General features: G+C 46.1%; 1 protein-coding gene across 1 annotated transcript in view; it reads right to left on the bottom strand.

Annotated features, from left to right (window-relative positions):
* Window positions 1-2,800, bottom strand: part of FRAS1 (Fraser extracellular matrix complex subunit 1) — a 150,618-nt gene extending 147,818 nt beyond the window's left edge. The window contains exon 1 of the mRNA XM_069855071.1: window positions 2,713-2,800. Coding sequence (XP_069711172.1) covers window positions 2,713-2,767 — 55 coding nt within the window. The 5' untranslated portion in view covers window positions 2,768-2,800. The remainder of the gene's footprint in view (window positions 1-2,712) is intronic.
* Window positions 2,801-15,950: the final 13,150 nt, after the last annotated feature.

Genomic DNA, 15,950 nt, shown 5'->3' with positions numbered 1-15,950 from the left:
ACCTATCTGTCTTCTGAAAACGTGACAAAAATGCGAAATCAAAGCAACCCACGAAATTCAAAGATGAAAAGAAAAGGGAACGCAGGAAAAGCTGCCTCAAGAGACCACCCAGAGAACTAAGAACTCCCTTGTGGAAAAGTGGTGTTTCCCACAAAATGCAGATTAGACAAATTTGTACAGAAAACCTTGGAGCGACACTGCTTTGAATCAAAAGCTCCTCCTTTGAGCTGGTCTTCAGTTCAGCTACAAGAGCCTGCAGAGGCACCATGAGGAATTGCTGTCGCTTGCAAAGATGAGCCACGAGAAGCCCGTGTTTCTCTAAAACTCAGCAGACACCTTTCTGCTTATACTGACCATAAACAAACCAAGCTCTTCCCATCACATGCACAGGCTGAGCGCCAAAAAGGATAATGAGTTGAAATGCTGGGTTTTACTCTCACAGCCCCCCATATGCCACCCCACAAATTTGTACGGTCAACAAGTTTGACAAGCGAGCTCTCCGTGTTTGCGATGGTGCCAAGTTACTTGGATGCAACTATGACTCTCAGCAATCACCTGTTCATCTATTTAATTGACTTTCATAGCAATTTGTGTTTACAGAAAAATACTCCAAACACATGACTACACTTTATTTAACTAATTGATTTTCAAATACCAATTACCTTCCTGCTCCCCATATCTGTCTTCTCCCACAGTCTTTTGGCAAGAGAGGATAATTCCAAGCTTCATCATGCAGTTGCACCACCTCAAAGCTCAGTGCAAAACACAAGGTCAGAAACTGTTGGAAGGCACGTGTGAAAAAACCCAAACCTTAATATCAGTTAGTTAAGACTAGCAAAATTCAACGGTTTTCTTCCTCAGAAGGGGATGGCTGTCCTTTCTTTTTTGCTAACAGCTCCAATTCCCTAAAAGTACCAATGTAACAACGATTTGATGCCTTACAATGTGAAAATACGGCATCAGAGCCCTCACTGTGTGGAAAGCCTTCAAGAGAGGGGAAAACTATCAACAAGAAAAAATCAGCACTTCCTATTTTGGCTTCAAGAGGCTGTAATTACATCTAGGGCCGTTTGTGCCAGGCACTATAAACAGTTGTGAAAGAGCAGTTGTGTGCCAAAGAGCTCATCACCTACAGGGCCAGTTCGGAGCGAGGCCCAAGGCAACAGGATGAAGCCAGCTGCCTCAAATAACCCAGGCAGGCAACAGCAAGGATGAGACAGACCTTCACAGATTTCGCTCTCAAAGTCTGCCTCCGCTGCGCTTTATACAGACAGGGTCACCCCAGCCCACGTGGGACCAGAATGCAAACACAGAAAGCCTGGTTCTTCCTCTCTGTGAAAGCAAAGGCACATTTCACTCCCTCACAAGTTACTAAGGTAGATGCTAGGATGTAATGCAACTTTACAGGACTTGGAAAATCCTTAGTTATGAATACTTTCTAGCTATTTCTTATTCCAAATAGTGAGCCCAAGACATCGCATGATGCGCATTAAGCAACACCGCTCTTTGTTACAGTGCCCTGGCTTTGCATGCAGCTCCAAGTCACCAGGGTGATTAACCAGCCTTTGCAAAGCTCACCTGAAAGCGTTTCCTCAAATGATCACACTGCCTTTCACGTCCAGCAGAACCTGTGGAAGAAACCTGCAAACTCCTTGCCTTGGTACTTTTGTGTTGGGTATCTTGGCTGCAGGAGGCTTTGAGGTTTGTTTTTAGAAGTTAAGCCTCTTGGAATACTTCCTAACAAGTCAACATACCAAACACACATCTAACAATTCCTCAACTCACACACAGCGAGCTATTTTTAACTGCTGTTATTCAGTAAGACAACTGTATTGAAAGAGAATCACAGTGTTACAGCGGGAGCCGTGTTTGGGGCCAGCTTGGAAAGCAACAACCAACCTCACGGTCAAAGGAAAAGCTGGAAAACAGCGTAAAGTGCACAAGTGCAGCCACACATGTTAATACCCCAAATTCACATCTAACAATTCATACACAGAGAGGTATTTTTAACTACTGGTATTCACTAGGACCACCTGTACTGAAAGGGAATCGCAGTGTCTTGGTGTTTGGGCAACCTGCTGCTGTGAGGTCGAAGGAAGCACGGAAAACAGCCTAAGCACACAACCCAAACCCCCAATTTCTTATCTAACAGTTCCTCAACTCAGAGACGCTGTTTTTAGCTGCTCATTAGTTATTCAGGAAGAGAACTGTACCGAAGGGGAGTCGCAGCGTTACACTGGGAGCCGTGTTTGGGGGCTCTGCCGGCTTGGAAACCGCCGCGTGGTCAATGGAAGAGCTAGAAAACACAACCCAAGCTCCCCAGTGTAAAACACCAGGGAGTTTAGGGTCCGACAGCGCTGGAAGCCCCACGACCCCGCACCGCAGCCTGCCCAGAGCGGTTTTTCGGGGTCGGGGCTGCGGTGCGGGCGCTGCCGGAGCGCTCCCCCGGCTCCCAGCCGGGCTCAGCCCCGTCCTCCCGACACGGGGGGGCGGTGGGGTGGTCGCCAGCGATCCCCTCTGCCTTCCCAGCGCCCCCAGAAGCCGCCCCGGGGTCGGCGCTCCCCCCTCCCGGGACGCCCCGCAGCGCTCCAGCCGGGATGGGGCGCTCCGAGCAGCCTCCAGAGGAGCCGGGCACGGCCAGGAGGGCGAGGGGGCACCCCCGGCAGGGGGAAGGTGGCCCCGAATCCCACGGGAGAGCGGAGCTCGACTCACCCGAGGCGGCGGCCAGCGCCGCGCTGAGCAGGCACAGCGTCGCCCAGGCGCCCATGGCCCCCGCCGGCCGAGAGGGACGGAGGGAAAGGAGGGGAAGGGGCGAGCCCGCCGCCCCTCGCCTCCCGCCCCGCAGACAAACTTTCCCCGCAAGACAAAGCGGCCGCGGCCCCGCAAGAAAAAGCGCCGAGATGGCCCCGCCCGGCCCCGCCTCGGGCAGCGCCTTCCCCGCCTCCCGCCGCACCCCAAACACCCTCCGCGCTTCTCCCCCTCTTCCCCGTCCTTCCCTCTCCTTCTTCCCTTTTTTTTTCCCCCCTTCCTTCCCCCTCTCCCCCTTCCTTCCCCCTCATCTCCTCTCTCTCTCCCTCACCTCCTCCTTCTCTCCCTCACCTCCTCTTTCTCCCTCACCTCCTCCCTCTCCCCTCACCTCCTTCCTTCTCCCTCACCTCCTTCCTTCCCCCTCACCTCCTCTCTCTCCCCCTCACCTCCTCTTTCTCCCTCACCTCCTTCCTCCTCCCTCTCGCCCTCACCTCCTCTTTCTCCCTCACCTCCTCCCTCACCTCTTTCCTACTCTCTCCCTCACCTCCTCCCTCTCCCCTCACCTCCTCCCTTCTCCCTCGCCTCCTCCCTTCTCCCTCGCCTCCTTCCTCTCTCCCTCACCTCCTCCTTCTCTCCCTCACCTTCTCCCTCTCCCCCTCAACTCCTTCCTTCTCCCTCACCTTCCTCCTCCCTCTCTCTCACCCCCTTCCTCCCCTTTCTCCCACCTCCTTCCTTCTTCTTCACCTCCTTCCTCCTCCCTCTCTCCCTCACCTCCTCCCTCTCTCCCTCACCTCCATCCTCGTCCCTCTCCCTCACCTCTTTCCTACCCTCTCACCTCCTCCCTCTCCCCTCACCTCCTTCCTTCTCCCTCACCTCCTTCCTCCTCTCTCTCCCTCACCTCCGCTCTCTCTCCCCTCACCTCCTCTCTCTCCCCTCACTTCCTTCCTCCTCCCTCACCTCCTTCCTCCTCCCTCACCTCCTTCCTCCTCCCTCTCTCCCTCGCCTCCTCCCTCTCTCCCTCACCTTCTCTCTCTCTCCCTCACCTCCTTCCTCCCCTTTCTCCCACCTCCTTCCTTCTTCTTCACCTCCTTCCTCCTCCCTCTCTCCCTCACCTCCTCCCTCTCTCCCTCACCTCCATCCTCGTCCCTCTCCCTCACCTCTTTCCTACCCTCTCACCTCCTCCCTCTCCCCTCACCTCCTTCCTTCTCCCTCACCTCCTTCCTCCTCTCTCTCCCTCACCTCCGCTCTCTCTCCCCTCACCTCCTCTCTCTCCCCTCACTTCCTTCCTCCTCCCTCACCTCCTTCCTCCTCCCTCACCTCCTTCCTCCTCCCTCTCTCCCTCGCCTCCTCCCTCTCTCCCTCACCTTCTCTCTCTCTCCCTCACCTCCTTCCTTCTCTCTCTCCCTCATCTCCTTCCTCCTCCCTTTCTCCCTCTCCTCCTTCCTCCTCCCTCCCCCTCACCTCCGTCCTCGTCCCTCTCCCTCGTTCCTCTCTCCCTCTCCCCTTCTCCTTGTCCCAGTTGAAGCAGCAACCCCTGGTAATCCCACAAACTGCCCCAAGTGCAGCAGCAGCCATTTGTTCTATGATTAGGAAAAGCAAACATGCTTGTGCTGGGAAGCACTGGACCTGAGGAGGGTTTCACAGCACAGGGGAATTTATCCTGGTCACGGAGTGATGGGCTAGAAGCGAGAAGCCCTTGGCCCCAGGGGGTGTGACGCTTTCCATTAATTATGTTTGGATCTCACTTTTGTTTGCAGGATTAAAAAATAAATACCCAGGGGCTAGATCTGTTTACTAAAAGCAGTGTTTTCTTCTCCCATGCGCCCACAGAATCTTTCCATTTCTTCCTTCAATTCCAATCTCTTTGCTCTTCACCCACTCTATTTCCCCTGCGAAGGAGGACTCTGACATTAGCAATCGCAAACCAAGCACTCAGAGTCAAAAGCCTGAGTTCAACTCTTCCGTTCCAAAATTTTCTTTCTTTAGGCAGTTCCCACAAAACCTCTCAGCTCCCGGCCAGCCATTAAACCCTTCCTTCTTCACGCTCCATGGATGTTGGAGCCAACCCTTCCAAGTGCCTCCACAGCGGGAAAGTTGGGTTCCTTTAACTCAAAGGATGAAGAAAACCAGCCACAAGGTTTGAAGTCAGGGCCATTCATCTGCTACAAACAAAACCCTCAGACTGAAATGAACGAGAGGAGGGGTCCTGGTTTTACCAGTTTATGAACAAAATCATGTTTTTCAGCGGATGCCAATGTCCCTGCCTGATAGCACCACTCCGGTTACCATGCAGCAGTCAGGTGTACGAGGCTGGAGCGCTGCAGCCGCCTTCTCCCGCATGCTTTAAACAAAGCCTGCCTGATTAAATGCAACTAAATACAACCATATTGCATAGAATCATAGAATGACCAGGTTGGAAGAGACCCACCGGATCATCGAGTCCAACCATTCATTTCCTCCTAGTAATTCCACCTGTTCCATTAACTTTCTAACAAACACCATCATCTTGAACTCCAAGTTGGAGGTCAATTTTTTTTTTTTTTGAGGCTTGTATGCTGTTAATCACTGCACTGTAATTCCAGCAACTAATGTGAGAGATGAAATGTGCAGTGCCGCACCAACCTAAGAGCCAAACAGCAATTTACATGAGTTTCTCAGTGCTTCGTGGAATTATTGCTCATTAGCTATTAGCAGGAGGGACTTTTAAGAAAAATAGGAGCAGAGCCATAACAACCACTGCCCACGCAGACAAGAACCCAACATATATTTCATGTTCTTGTCAAATACAGCAGGAATGATGAAAGGAATAAATAAATGGGCCTTAATTCCCTTCTAATTACTCTAGTGGAATTTAGGACAACTTGACCAAATTCAAAGGAGTGCTAGCACAGCAAAAGCAGTAGAGAAGATAAGAAGAGTCAGACACATCCAGGGTTCTTTAATAGATGTGTGGAGGCCAAGAGAGGCCCACCATGTAGAGACACTCTTACACCAGGTGGATGTTCAGCAAAGCAGCAACTCCATAGAACATCTCTGGCTGCTTCCTGTCAACTCCTGGTATAAACAAGGCAACCATCGACACAGACCTTGTTCAGCTGCAGCTTCCCCTTCATATTTTCCCCACCTTCCTTTCTGCTGTTCCGAGTTTGATTTCCCTTCCCTCTTTCTTTTCTCCCCACCCCCGGAGTACTGATCTGCTCATCATCTCATGCCCCCCTCTTGCTTTTGTTGTTTCTCCAGCTCTCTTCTGACAGGTCCTGCTGCACAGTTCACAATTGCCAACACCCCATGCAGCCATAAAGCAACAGGAGTTTGTGTTCTGGGAGAGCAAACATACTGCCAGCATCCAGGTCTTTTTCCATGCTCAAACTGTCTTAAATTAAATTAGCTTCAGGGAGATTTCCAATGGTTCCACACACTCCAGGTGCTTTGTTTAGAAGTCATCTCTACATTCATATCCATTCTGCAGTGTCTCTGCTACCAGAAGTCAACCCCCTTTCTCATATTGGGTGTTCCAGCTCTTGCCTATGCCAGCAGCTCCAGCTCTCCTGCCATAATGCATTTCCCTCCATGCCATGTCCTGCTAGGATTTGATAGGATTGGTTGGACTCGATGATCCGGTGGGTCTCTTCCAACCTGGTTATTCTATGATTCTATGATTTAAGAAGTAGTTCAGGAGACCTCAAAGCCAGCTAAGGCAGCTCCTTAAGGCATCTGTTCATAGCCAGCAGGCAAGAAAAGGAAGATCCACGCTGAGCATAGATGTGATCCCTGAGGGAATCCATTCCTACAAAAAGCTATTTCAGATCGTAGCACAAGTCCTGGTGCAACACGGGAGAATGGCAAAGGTTGAAGTCAATTCCTTCCCACCTCACCAAGGGACCCAAACAGAGAAGCAAAACACTTCTTTGCTGGAATTCACACCATTCCAGTCTCCCCAGACCTGGGAAAGGCTATTTACAAGTTAACACTAAATGAAGCCGCAGAACAAGCTGCAGACTGTCTAAAGAAACGTGACACTATTCTGCGACTGGAAGTTTGAAGGGTCCATCTTGCAAAGCAGTGACCCAGCTGTCAACTGAAGCTGCATGTCTCAATTAGCGGGACAAAGTCACCGAGACTGTAGGAATAAACGACTTTTAAGCATCCTTTTACCAAATCTCTAAGCAAAGGTCTGCACAGTGGTGTTAAGACACTGCTCCTTAGTTTGGCATCTAAGTCGCTGGTTTGAGTGATTCTAGACAGAGATAAGTTATGTCTGTTGAAAGCTGGGCATGTGCTGGCACAGACTTAAACAGAATACCTAAAGAAGCACGTTTCTGAAAAGGATCCATTTCATTCCAGCTCTGCTGGCTTAGGTGTCCTCTCAGGATCTTTCAAATTTCTTGGAATTTAGCCCACGTGGTCCATAGCTGGAAGTCTGTGGATTCGGCCTTCCAAAGAAGATTGCCACTTCCATATGGGAACCTGTCAGACAGAAGCAGACTTGGATGTAGTCCTACACTTGTATCAAACCAGCTGCTTTCTGAGACAATTACAAACTGACAGGCAGACAATGAAATGGATATTGAAATGGATTTTTCTGTGAATTCCCCACTTCCAGAATCCTTCACACTTCAGTTCTTACGGTTCAAAACTCCTCCCAACTGTACCTGGTATAAATATCCACTCCTTCCTTTAATGCTGCTGGATTTTTATATGCATTAGTTACATTCAATCACTTTGAACTTCTAACTTCTGGTCAAACCAATAATTGATGTAAACAGCAGGCCAGGAGCTACCCTCTGCACAGCTTCTTTCTTCTTATTATTTCCAGCCTGTCCCATGAGCACAATTTTGCTGTAATTAAATATTTTTTTTGCCTCCGGTGGGTCTCTTCCAACCTGGTTATTCTATGATTCTATGATTTCTGCTCCATTGTCTTTGAGGATAAGTTGATCGTTTGGAGGCCAGAGACTGGTAAAACAAACTGACCTCCTTCCATGAGTAACAGCATCAGTGCTGCACTTGCAATGAGCAGAGCCTTTAGCACCTCCAGGAAGAAGGAAAAGTATTAATAGATGGTTTCCTTCATAGAGAAAAATAAGGGGAAAGCTACAGGTACAAACAATCCACAAACAACACAATTACACTGTACCTTCTTCCCTTCCCTGCAGTGAAAGTGCACAGCAGATGCAAGTGTCCTAATCAATATCAAACAGCAAAAAAATCATCATCTTTGGTAACAGTTATTTGCTGAATTCCAAGCAGCAAACCTCGTCAGAGCTGAGTGAAAATCTCTACCGGTGGATGTTTTGCTTGGCACAGAACAATAATGTGCCAGAGGCTGCAACTGTGCCATAAGTAATTCACAATTCTCATATGAAAAGTAAACAAACGCTGAAGTATAAAGTGGCACGAGCTTTTGGGAGAGGACTTCACACTCATTCCCTAACATGTCAAGACAGCGCCACTGACTCCAAGCTTGGCTTGACTTTAACCTGTTCACGGTTGTTTACAGACAGTATTTTATTACCCAGAAGAATGAAGTATTTATTTAATTTAAGAAAGAAAGAAAGGATTTTTTTTCTAATTTAAGTGTGAGGTCGAGCACTGAATGGGTTTTATCTGACCAAAGAGAAAACAACTTCCTGTCATAATATTCTGATGCTGTGATAAGGGGAAGAGATTAAGTTCTCTTGTGCAGTGTGAAGCCTGATACACCCAGGCCATGTTTGACTCCTGCCTACTGTATTTCAGCCAGTCTTTTGCCAGAGGGAAGCAGGACTGCTTTATTCACCAACACATGGATTTGGAGAGGACAGGTGTGCTTTTAAGACAATGCCTTTAAGTTAATCTTCAAGACTCTTCAAGATTACTAATTTGCCGTTCTCCCCATTTGGCCGATCCCCCTCAGACACTTTAAAATGTATTTTTAAAATACCTAAGTGTCTATAGCTTGACACACAGAGACACAATGTCTGTCCTTGACTTCAGTTTCCTATTCTCCAGCTTGCTAGGCAGCCTTCAAAACATCTTTTCTACAAAGGCTTTGGAAAGGAAACGACAATTTGAAGGCCACTTTGACACACTTTGAGAAGAGCCTGCATTTCAGATTCTGGACATCTAATGGACACTTCAGCCCTTCACATAAAAGCAAGACCACAAACCACGACTGAAATACAGTAAATTCAATCTTTTCCCAAGGTCTTTGCCCACAGGCAAGGAATAAGGCACCACCTCTATGCACTACAGATGGTACTATGTTAATAGTCATTTTTAAAACACAATGAGATTAGGTCATTAAAAAAATGCATCTCTTTGAAGTCATTATCCATCAAGAAGGATGCTCGAAAGGGAATGGCCTCAAGCTCTGCGAGGGGAGGTTTAGGCTGAACATTAGGAAAGAATTTTTCACAAAAAGGGTCATTGGGCACTGGCAGAGGCTGCCCAGGGAGGGGGTTGAGTCCCCTTCCCTGGAGGGGTTTAAGGCACGGGTGGACGAGGTGTTAAGGGGCATGGGTTAGTGTTTGATAGGAATGGTTGGACTCGATGATCGGGTGGGTCTTTTCCAACCTGGTGATTCTATGATTCCTTGTTTCAGGCTGGTTTTTATGGTTTAACTGCAGTTCAAGTACGCAGGCCTCCAGGCAGCACACGAGCAGTAAATCCAGCAGGCATTTCCAGAAATGTCAGAAACAGCACGTGCCTTTCTACTACAGGGCACACGCGTATGTTTAGCTTCATCTAGGATGATATTCTTCTTGCTCACTGTCTCCACCCCCAAAATCCAGCCACCGTCCTCAACAAACCTTGGGAGCTAGAAGCCGGTGTGCTTTGGAAAGTCCTGTCACAGGAAGCATGCTTACAGCACTTCAAAGCCCCTGAAATAACGCTTTATTTGTGACGGGGCCTCTCTAGAGCAAGTCTACCTTGTTAACATGTCAGCTTTTCCAAGAGCTTTGAATAGCAGATGGCCTGTGTACAGGCCACTTCCAAATTTGCATTCTCATAGCCAATTTTACTAATACTGGGAAATTAAACTTGCCTGATTTTGTACCAAAGCCATCTTAAAGAGTAATGTTTTGCCTTCTCTGAGTCCTTGCTGCCAGCAATGCAGTCGCAGGACTCCTCCTGCCGGCAGGATGAAGCTTTCAGGAAAGAACAAGAGTATTTTTAATCACTACACTTCTTACAGAGAACACACTTTACAGTTTCTTTTCTTAAGCCTTCTTTGAGCTGAGAGAACAGTCCTCCAAGGGTTCCTCCATTTTAACATTACAAAAACCTTAACAACTCTACTTAGAAATAAACACTATGAGCACAGGCTTCTAGTATAAAGATGCACACTAGAATAATTCACGGGCTCACACAAAGACCTGCTGTCCATGTCGAGGATCACACAAACACTTCCAAGCGCCAACCACAGCCCCTGACACACCTGGCCTGGCCAGTGACCAAAACAATACAGCAGTGCAGAGATACTACAATAACTTATCTTAACCCAGCATTTCCCAGTAATTTGGAAATACTAAGTCTTTCCTTTGTATTCCAAGTACTCTTGGAGCTAAGGAACTTCAGTTTTAACTTAACAGGATTTCACGAAGAAACTCAATACCGTTCCTGTTACTTTCACTTTTTTCCCAGGCAGTTTTAGGAGAAGTCTGATCTTTGTTCTTAAAAATCTTCACAGCTGAGCACTTGACTTTGCTAAACAGCAGAACGCTGCCCACTAGGGGTAAAGGTAACCCTAAAACCAGACAAGTTATATTGAAGGCCATGGAAGAAATACAGTACTAAAAAAAAAATTTAAAAAATCAATGCATGAACCCAAATAAAGTCTTCCATGAAGCCGCCTCCTCTCAGCTGGATGCTAATAGAAACCCATGATGGATGGATTCCCATGCTGCTTATCCTCATGGTGTAAAACTCCTGCTTTCTAAGAACAGCAACAGGGAGTAAGGACACTCCTCTCCTTCCTCAGTACTAAAACTACTTGCACATGCACCAAATGCCAGCCCTGCAAGGTACAACCATCCAGAATTCACTCCATCCCAGAGCTGTGGGATGAAGCCTCTGGTCACCTGCAAGCTGAGGTACTGACAGAAATGACTACTTGTAAAATAACCATGTTTATCCCTAACAGTATTTTTAGTCAGTCTTAACGGTTTTTTTTTCCTCTGTCCTATTTAAGTCAGTGCAGATTTTACAGACAGAATTTAGGCTACAGTATTGGCTTTACCCAAAGCCGGGAGGCTGACAATCCCAAAGGTACTGCAGAACACAAATGTAATCATATTAAATGTTACTACATAAATGCCTTGGCATTTAGAAATTTTAGATTTTTTTTAAACAGACCTCCTCAGTGACATTGCTTGGATGGGCTTTGTGCTTAGCCCAGACCTCTCCAGTTATGTATGCTTCAAATGAAGCGTGCAGCCCAACATCTCAGACCACCCTACCTTCCAGAGCTTAGGCAAATCACAGCAGAAATGGGCAGCTATGTCCCTGGGAAACTTAAAATTGGTTCATATACCCAAGAAGTTAAAATCAGGTGTACATGGCTAATTTTACTTGACATTCCCAAGATGTGCTCAGCTACAGTACAGCAGAACAGCAACAGTGGGACTAGTGCTATTTCTAACTGCTAGCAACCCAGAAATTCCCCAGTGGATTTGGAGAAGCTGCCCTTCTTGCATCAGCAATATGACATTTGTAACATCCCTGTCCTGCCCTTCTAAATTTACCTCCATCCCCAATTTACAGCAAAAGCTCTGTGAACTCAGTTTGACCTATAAGGATTCAAAGTTTTTTGGAGTGCAAGTAACTCCGGTAAGAGTCCAGGTTGAGGCTGAGTGTTAGCCTAAACCCTTCATTCCCCACAAGCGCGCGTGTGCCTCTACAGCAATTTCTTCCTTGTTTGGGCAAATATTTCTGTATGCACTAACTGTGAATCCAAGTTCATTGCCTGCTGTTCCTGACTTAAACTAACAGCAGGTTGATACAAGGCAATTTTAAAAGCAATTTTACATCATCTGCATTACTAAATGATTTGCTGCACTCCTCGTTTTCCACAAGGGACACCACTGAACTTTTTCAATACTCATAAATAGCAGGGATTCCAAATGCCCTACATCAACTCCTGCTTTCTTACCATCACTTTTAGAGATAAAGAGGCTGTGACCTCAAACATTGTAACCCGATAACTTCCCCAAGAAATATTTTTGGTTGAAGTGAAGCTGCCAACCATATTCAGCATAGTTTGGACGGTGCTGCTAAAAATTAGGAGAGAATGAAGAGTGGATGCACTGAAACCCACCAAGCCCTCTGGGAGGGAGCCAGCGCAACCTGAGCAACCTTCTTCAATTCTGTGGTATACGGGAAGGTGGTTTTGTCCTTCCAACCGCCCTTACAGACATCTCCCCCATTTCTGCTGAGGGCCAAGCACGCACAGCAAGGTACCCCGTTTCCACACACCCCTAACCCCTGCAACATTACAACCCCATGCTCTGCAATGAGTATAGCACTATTAAATTCTAGAAGCCAGCCATGCCATTTTAGTTATGCTGACTGTAACAATTAAATTGGTTTCTAAGGCATATTGGCACAAAACCCCCATGTATAACAATTCCCACTCTGCATGTTTTGGGACTAAGCTAATTAAAGGGGAATAATCTCATGTTGTCTTCCTCCCTTTCATCTCTGCTCAATGGCAGTCAAGCATTTCAGGATAAAAACCACAATATACTCAACAGCTTGTATAATGCTATTTCAGAATTACATAGACCAGGGACACTATTACTGTATCAATTAGTAGTGCAGAAATATCTACTCAGAACAGCAGGATTGCACTTGAACAAATGAAGCTGAAAATCTGCTAAGTTCATGAGCTACTTTTTTTGCTCACCTGATTTCTGGAGGTTCAGATTTACCATATTCTCATAGTCTTCCAATTTTCAAAGTACAGATATCTGCAGGAACATTTATTATTCCACGCTTTCATTCTTTGAAAGGACACTCAGCAGTCCAAGAAGCTCATGATTTTAGTTCAGTTGTATATCTGTGCTTAAGCACCACTTTTGTTAAAAGCCATTCATTTTCCAAAGGGCAGGCCTACCTTCTTCCATAATGGATAGTCAAGTCTTTGAAATAAGCCAAGAAAAAAATAGAGGAGGGACCAAGAAACCTATGCAAATGATATCACAAGCCTTGTTTTTCTACACCAGCAGGCAACTTACCTTCACATTGTTCCTTTCAGGTTGCAAATAGCACATAATTATAATAATATCTCATAATATTCCTTTTTATGTAATTCATTAATAATAAGACCACTCTTTGTTTACACACAGTCACAAAACATAATTTTCAAGGTGAAACAACATTGCTCTAAAACAGTATCCTACCTTTTCCTGCAATTCAGGCTGTTAATCAACTGCTTGGGATCCATTTGAGGCGCACGTAATTCAAGAGCCAAGTCCTCAAAAGCAACGCACACCCCAGGCTCAGTCTTTTCCCTTGGTGCAAGCCTGTCTCATCAGCACGAGCTCCGAGCAGAAAAACGTTACCGCAGAAGTGCTGCACTCAGAGGATGCTGTACTTCAGCTAATGAAGCTGGACATATTGCAGATGAGGAGCTCCCACAACGCAATTAATTTCTTGTCATTAGGAAAAAAAAACCACCTGAGTAAAGCTTGTCAGAAATAATCTAGCGCTTTGCTGCAGACTGATGAAGTTGCTACCCCATTCTATATTGGCACGTGTACACAACCATCCGCGGTCAGGACAACCAATTACTTCAGGCACAGGGTGAAGGGGAAAAACACAAATTTGAAACACTTAAAAAAATTGTTTCCTTTCTATTACCTGCCCTCACCTATTTTCTGAAACTTGCCCAGTGTTCCAGATGAGAAATTAATAGACATCAGTATTAGGGAGCTAAAAAAGGGGTTTCCCTCTACAACCACAACTTCTACAGAACAGGAGGGAGAAAAAAGCCAATATCTATTCTAAAGAAGCATACAAACGACTGCCACTACCAGCCGCCTCCTCACCAGTTCCTGAGGCAAGACTTGAAACAAAAGGGATGTTTAGGGCAGTTAACATCACTGACATAGGTGACAATATTTTTGTTTTACTTGAAAAGCAAGATTTTTTTTCTATTAGGCATATGAGCACAGCCCACAGTAAAAAAAGATGTGTTTCGATGCCTATTTGAGTGCACTGGCATTGCTTTTTCCTCACACAATACCTAGTAAGTTTAATAAAGTCAGCATGTACCATACTCCCAAGAGCATTTTCTGATCAAACTGTGAGCAGAACTCCCCACAGAATCAAAAATAGAGCAGTGTGGCCTTACAGTCATCTGTCAGGCACCCCAATGGGCAGCAGCCAAATACCTCAGATAGGAGTAACAGGAATTTCTGTGCAGACTGGCAATCTCTTTGAAAAATGAGCCCTACCTCCAGTAATAGAAATTATTTAGAGCTGCAAGCATAAACCATGTTTCCAGATTTGAGTAAACTCATCCCTTTCGTAAACAACCAGTCTTTTTTTCTAAGCAGCTTATATTTCAGTGTACAGTTTTACCAACATGTTTGGGAACAAAGTCCAAAAAAATCCCTACCGAGGAACCCTTTTCCTAACACCTTGCAGAAAGGAACGAGAATGCCACCTGTTGGAAACAACGTGGAAACCACTGGGAAAGAAAATCCACAGCAAAGTAAAAACCACCTATTTTTAAGCAGTCAGTTAAAAGAAGCATGGCTATGTATGCTGGTTTCCAGTTTATATTTAAGAACTATGCTGGAAACACGGTAAGCAAAATAAGAAGCCACAGGAATTGCCACTGCCTGAATTAAAGCAGGCAGGACAGTAAGATTACATAACAGGCACACTCAAGACTGGTTGTTTCAACAAAGGGCTGGTGTTAAAGGGTTTTAATCTGTTTGCCTACCCCAGCCAATCTCCAAGTACTAAAAGTAAACTGTGCAAAACATGTAACTGTTGCACAGTTGAGGCTTCTGATGTGTTTAAGAGCTCAAACCCATCAAGCGTTCAGCTCTTTATTGGAAATCCACCACTTGTGTCAAACTCCACTGTAGCTACGAGGCACCCACATTTCAATTAAAGAGTCTTCATTTCCACCAACTCTAAGTGGCATGCATAGCTACAAAGAGTCAGAGGAACAAAGTTAAGCAGGTAGATAACCCCAGGGGTGACCTCCACAGCCTTTTCCCACCTCCTACAGCAGGGAGCCTCTATCCAGCCATTGGAAACTCAGTATCTTCTGTCCAGGTCTGCAGAGCCTCCTGCACCTCTGACTAGCAGACTGACTTAGCAGAGAACCACAGTCCTAAAGCTCCTAGCTACTCACTGCTCCTGTCATGATGTGTTCTTCATCTGCAGACAGTAACACATGAAATCCACAGAATGCATCAGTCAGCACTTTTAGGCAAAACCATAATATCTCATCGGGAAGCGTTGCATCAGGATCTTCCTCTGAGAGTTAACCTGTATGGAAGAGAGATCTGCTGCTGCTTGTCGTGAAGCTGCTCTCACTCCCTCAAGCCCATTCCCTTATCCCAAGTGGTTATTCACAAGAACCACCTCTATGACAGAAAACAGACAAGGAAGCAAGACTTAAACTTTGCAGCTTCACTCAAGTTTCATCCCAAAACACTTTAAGCATAATTCTCTCCAGGATAATGCAAACAAAGCCCTGACCGGATTCTCTGAGGCTCATCACATCAGTTATAAAATGGCATTACTTGAAAGAAAAGGGGTCATCATTACCTCTCCTACAGAACACATCCAATTTTTCCCCTGGGAAAACCTTACCTGTTACAGTCTGTCACAAAGACCAACCCATATTCAGAGCCTCCACATTGCAGACCAGTACTCCTCTGTATGTCCCTCTACTATCTACATATGTAGGTTAAACAAACAAACAAAACAAAAAAAACAAAAAAAGGGAGACATCACAAGCATCATGCAGAAGTTACTCCCACCAACTCCAAAGGAACACTGTGTCTGATACTGCAAAAAAATGGCAAGGTAAATAAGAAACAGTTTCCTTCATTTGTGAGTTAGAGCGCACCTTTCCACAGCATTAGTTGCTTGTGAGGGACCAACTCAAGGCAACAAAAGTATTAAACATTCTGCAGTTTTAAGAGAGTAAAACACCCAGTATTATGGATGCAACTGTGGAAACTGGACAGCAATAG

Source organism: Phaenicophaeus curvirostris, chromosome 4 (assembly GCF_032191515.1).
Source record: "Phaenicophaeus curvirostris isolate KB17595 chromosome 4, BPBGC_Pcur_1.0, whole genome shotgun sequence".
NCBI lineage: Eukaryota > Metazoa > Chordata > Aves > Cuculiformes > Cuculidae > Phaenicophaeus > Phaenicophaeus curvirostris.
The sequence above is the reverse complement of the archived record's forward strand: the minus strand, read 5'-3'. Positions and strand labels throughout refer to the sequence as shown.